We start from the raw sequence: 5,502 nt of genomic DNA on the forward strand, positions 1-5,502 counted from the left end.
ATGCCTTCTCTACTGTATTAAGACCAGGTTCTCCTGGGGTGATGGAAAGAGACAAGGTGCTGTGTAGGAAGGGGTGGGAGGTGTAAGGGAAGCTCATTGGCTAGCATCCACATGGAGATATGAACTGCTTCCTGGCCATCTGTTCTTACATGTGTCATAGGCATCTTAAAACATATATGCTGGAAAATGAACTTCCTTTCTTTCCCCAAATGTTCTTTCTTATAGCCTTTCCTGGGCCTGTTTACAGAAGTTCCCTTCTTCTAGTTGCCCAGGCAAGAAGCCTGGAATTAGTTCTTTTTGACAGAGTCTTAGTGTGTGACCCAGGCTGGCTTTGAACTTGGAGCAATCATCCCAGTCTCAGCTAGTGACATTACTGGCATGTGTTGGAGTCACTCTTGATTCCTCTTCCTGTGCTGCTTGCCGTGCTATTTGTCTCAGCACAGAGCTTTCTGGAGAGCAGATCAGACCATGGCACTCCTCTCCAAAGCTTCCGTGGCTGTCTTTCACAGGCTAAAGGCCCTACGCTGGCTCACAAGAGCCTTCAAGACCTGGTCCCTCTCAAATACTCTGACTTCATATTCTGTTCTTCTTCCTCAAAATACCTGGTCTTTATACAAGTCATTCCAGTATTCAAAACAGCAAATTCTTCCTTATTGCCTTCATTTTTCTCTATAACAATGATCATACTCTTTATGTTTTGTTGATTTACCTCCAATATTATGTAACGCCTATTAAGCTGACAGATTTTTTTTTTTTTTTGGTTTTTCGAGACAGGGTTTCTCTGTGGTTTTGGAGCCTGTCCTGGAACTAGCTCTTGTAGACTAGGCTGGTCTCGAACTCACAAAGATCCGCCTGCCTCTGCTTCTGCCTCCCGAGTGCTGGGATTAAAGGCGTGCACCACCACCGCCCGGCTCAGATTTTTAATTTTTATTTTGTGTGCATTGATGTTTTGCCTTCACGTACATCTGTGTGAGGGTATTGGGTCCTCTGGAAAGGAGTTACAGACAGCTGTGAGCTGCCATGTGGATGCTGGGAGTTGAACCTGGGACCTCTAGAAGTCAGTGCTCTTAACCGCTGAGCCATCTCTCCAGCCCAAGCTGTCAATTTTTAATCTGTTTGGTTCACTCGTAGCAAGCTACCAGGATCTAGAACTGAAAGTTCTTGGGAAATGTTTGTTGACCCTTTTCCAGGTCTGATCCAGTAGCATGGAGGATCAAGTTATCATGCTCATCAAGTTATGGATGTTAGAGTTTGGCAAATCTTGATCTTACCATTAATTATCAAAATACTCAAACTATCTGTATCTTAATTTTCTCATCAATAAAGTAGAGGCAGTAATAAAACCTATTTGATAGAGAGCCTGTAGAATCATCAATGGGTATAAAGTCCTTAGAGCAGTGCCTAGCACGGAGTAAGGACTAGATAAACATTTGCTGTAATTAAATGCATGCAGAGTAGAGATGGTTATCAGTAGTTTACATTTTCAAAAGTCCTTCAGTGTGTTGACTCGCTGTTGTCCATGTTAAAATTCATTTCCCATGTCTCTATGCCCATAAACTTATATGATCTTCCTGTAATTTAATTATCTTCAGTGGCCTGGCTCTTTATCTGTAAACGTGGATGTCTTCTTGTGTACACAATCATTTTGAAGCTGTTAAATAGTAATCTCACTGGGTCCCAGTTTCCCAATCTGCATGCTGAGTGGGTTGGACTAGATAACCTCCAAGAGCTTTTCTAGCTCTGACAATCTGCTGGGATGGGACAGGAGGAGGGATAAGCGCCACCCCGAGTCCCACCCCCAAGAATATGCCCTCTGGCTGCCAAGAGGGAGGGTGACAGAGTCAGCTGGGCTCAGCTTCAAGGGCACTGGGTAGGAGTCTTGCTAAGGCAAGGGTAGTGGAGGTAGTGCCGCTGGGCTGGAAGCAGGTGTGAAGTGGGGTGGCTTCAGAGGGAAATAAGCGTACAGAGAACTAGGACCAGGGCGAGAGGAGAGGGAGAGAGTCCCTCAGTCACTAGGACAGAGCTTTGATGGGGAGTTAGATGATATTTCGAGCCTGGGTATCTTCCCTTTAGATGTTGCTGGTCAGCCTCCACCCTCTTCAGCTAGCCAGGCTCTGCAGGAGAGGAAGCTGCAGAACACCACTGATTGCCTGTCCGAGTCCCTGCACTGACTGATGCCCATCAGTCCCTGGGCTGGACTAAGGGAGCTGGGTAGGAGCTGGGACTAAGGGAGCTGGGTAGGGGCTGGGCTAAGGGAGCTGGGTAGGGGCTGGGTTAAGGGAGCTTGGTAGGGGCTGGGCTAAGGGAACTGGGTAGGGGCTGGGCTAAGGGAGCTGGGTAGGGGCTGGGTTAAGGGAGCTTGGTAGGGGCTGGGCTAAGGGAACTGGGTAGGGGCTGGGCTAAGGGAGCTGGGTAGGGGCTGGGTTAAGGGAGCTTGGTAGGGGCTGGGCTAAGGGAACTGGGTAGGGGCTGGGCTAAGGGAGCTGGGTAGGGGCTGGGCTAAGGGAACTGGGTAGAGGCTGGGTTAAGGGAGCTTGGTAGGGGCTGGGCTAAGGGAACTGGGTAGAGGCTGGGCTAAGGGAGCTGGGTAGGGACTGGGCTAAGGGAGCTGGGTAGGGGCTGGGCTTAGGGAATGGGTAGAGGCTGGGCTAAGGGAACTGGGTAGAGGCTGGGCTAAGGGAGCTGGGTAGAGGCTGGGCTTAGGGAACTGGGTAGAGGCTGGGCTAAGGCAGCAGGGTAGTGACTGGGCTCAGGGAGCTGGGGAAGAGCTGGGTAAGGGCTAGGCTGGCCTGGATTGCACTTGGATCTGATCCTCCTCGCTCTCCTTGTTGCTTTTCCTCTTTTGTTGCAGGTTGGTCAGGACTGGGAAACTAGGGAAATCAGACATTCACTTCTGTCCTTTCTACCTCTAGGGGGCCATGACCAGTTCAGAATCCTTGCTATTTACATCTTTAAGCCCCAGCCAAAGTTCTGGAGATGGACGCTGTACCTTTAACGAGGAGTTCAAGTTCATCCTGTTGCCTGTGAGCTATGCAGTTGTCTTCGTGCTGGGCCTAGCCCTCAATGCCCCAACCCTCTGGCTGTTCCTCTTCCGCCTTCGACCCTGGGATGCAACAGCCACTTACATGTTCCATTTGGCATTGTCAGACACCTTGTATGTGCTGTCACTGCCCACCCTGGTGTACTACTATGCTGCCCGAAACCACTGGCCCTTTGGCACTGCCTTCTGCAAGTTTGTCCGCTTTCTCTTCTATTGGAACCTCTACTGCAGTGTCCTTTTCCTCACCTGCATCAGCGTGCACCGCTACCTGGGCATCTGTCACCCTCTGCGGGCGCTCCGCTGGGGCCGCCCGCGATTTGCAAGCCTTCTCTGCCTAGCTGTGTGGCTGGTGGTAGCTGGCTGCCTCGTGCCCAACCTGTTCTTTGTGACAACCAGCCCCAGTGGGACCACCATCCTGTGCCATGACACCACCCGGCCTGAGGAGTTTGACCACTATGTACACTTCAGTTCGGCAATCATGGTGCTGCTCTTTGGCTTGCCCTTCTTGGTCACCCTGGTCTGCTACGGACTCATGGCCCGACGACTGTATCGCCCTTTGCCGGGAGCCGGACAGTCATCGTCTCGGCTCCGCACGCTCCGCACCATTGCTGTCGTGCTGACTGTCTTTGCTGTCTGCTTTGTACCGTTCCACATCACCCGCACAGTTTACTACCTGGCAAGGCTATTGAAAGCTGACTGTCAGGTGCTGAACACGGTCAACGTGGTCTACAAAGTGACCCGGCCCCTGGCCAGTGCTAATAGCTGTCTGGATCCAGTGCTCTATCTGTTCACCGGGGACAAGTATCGACGCCAGCTCCAGCGGCTATGCAGAGGTACGGGGCCCCAGCCTCGGACTATGGCCTCCTCCCTGGCATTGGTGACCCTGCATGAGGAAAGCAGCAGGTGGGCAGACACCCACCAGGACGTCATCTTCCCTACCTATGGGGGAGACAGATTATGACCCTGGACACAGGCTATGAAAGGAATGGCGGTAACTGCAGGACGGAGGGAAGGGAGCCTGTCACTGACACCTGATGAGCGGCTGCCCTCTTTTCAGTCCACCTTTGGGGCAGTTACTCCTCCGTCTCTACTTTTTCTGCTTTTCTGTCCTTTCCTGGGGCCCCTGATTCGATTTCTAGAACCCACAAAACTTCCTCAGTGCTCTTTGCCCTTTCTGCTTCCCCGGGCCCTTCCACAGCATGCCTTTCTCCAACCAGAGTAGAGAATTCAGCCAGAGGGGTGAAGGGTGGAGTGATCTCAAGACTGTCCTGGTGTATATAATGGAACAAACCATCATCAGGAAGCTGGGGTGCTAGCATATCACAGATGACATATTTGCCATACATAGCATCCACACCCACTTCCTGGCGCCCTCTCAAAGACAAGCTGGTCTTACCTGCCAAGGTGCTGAAATAGTATATAAGACCTCCAAACCTGCCTGGCAGAGTGCCACCAGCAGCTAGAGCTTGGTGCTGTTGAGCTGCTGAGCAGCCATGAGGTAGAGTACAGACAGCCCTTGAGGGGCGACCCTGTAGAGCTTCTGGAGGCAGAGTCCAGGTTGACAGCAACCTTGGGAACAAGAACGAGACTAGACCCACCTCTGGGACTGTGGAGAATGTATTTGGTAGCTCCCATATGTTTAATAAAAGGAAGAGTGGACAGCTCTGACTGAGAGGGAAGAAGACCTCTTGAGTCCATAGCTCCAAGTTCTAGAACTGATGGGCAGAGCAGGTTTGTGCAAAGGATAGGGCGGTGACAGGAATAGACGCCCAGAACTGGCTCTTGACTGGTCTCTCCCCTTTCTCTAGCTCTAGTTAGATAAAGGATAAACCTGTCACCAGCTCGTTCGTCGGGCTGTAGGATTTCAAGGACAGGGTGGGGCACTCGGTTTTGCACCTGTTCAGTCCTCTTGCCATAGCACCTAATGAGTTAGGAGGACCTGGTGGGTGTACGGAGCCAGAGGAACTCAATCCTGAGCCTGAAAGTTAAGAGTTTCTGGACCTGGTGGGTGTACGGAGCCAGAGGAACTCAATCCCGAGCCAGAGAGTTAAGAGTTTCTGGGCGGGCTTTCATGAGAAGGGAAATTTATTTTCAGCCTCTTTTCCTAGGAAATCACCTTAGGGCCTATGGGTCTTCTGAGTCAGACCCCAGCCTTTGCTCATCTACTGATACCAAGTTCTGATTGGCTTCTACGTGTTCTCTCTGTCTCTGGATAGTAGGGAGGGAGGTGCTAGGCTGCAGAGTAAGGCAGCTTAATCTTCATGCCCCTCTGCCCTCCTTTCCAGGCTTTACAGGGATTCTCTCCCTTGGAACACAAGAGTTCTTCTATTAGTAGTAAATTATTGACGTTTTTTTTTTAAATTCTCGCCAGGTTCCCACTCCTAAGGCCACAGCCCCCTTGCCTGTCACCTGTCCTACCTAAGATTATTCTCTTCAAGCTCCTCCATTGTCAGGCCCCATAA

General features: G+C 51.2%; 1 protein-coding gene across 1 annotated transcript; it reads left to right on the forward strand.

Moving 5' to 3' along the window:
- Positions 1-2,918: 2,918 nt before the first annotated feature.
- P2ry4 (pyrimidinergic receptor P2Y4) lies at positions 2,919-5,193 on the forward strand. Its single transcript, XM_075957908.1, has one exon. It carries the CDS (start codon positions 2,919-2,921, stop codon positions 3,999-4,001), a length of 1,083 nt encoding a protein of 360 aa, XP_075814023.1. The 3' UTR covers positions 4,002-5,193.
- The last annotated feature ends 309 nt before the right edge of the window (positions 5,194-5,502 follow it).

This window comes from Microtus pennsylvanicus, chromosome X (genome assembly GCF_037038515.1).
Source record: "Microtus pennsylvanicus isolate mMicPen1 chromosome X, mMicPen1.hap1, whole genome shotgun sequence".
NCBI lineage: Eukaryota > Metazoa > Chordata > Mammalia > Rodentia > Cricetidae > Microtus > Microtus pennsylvanicus.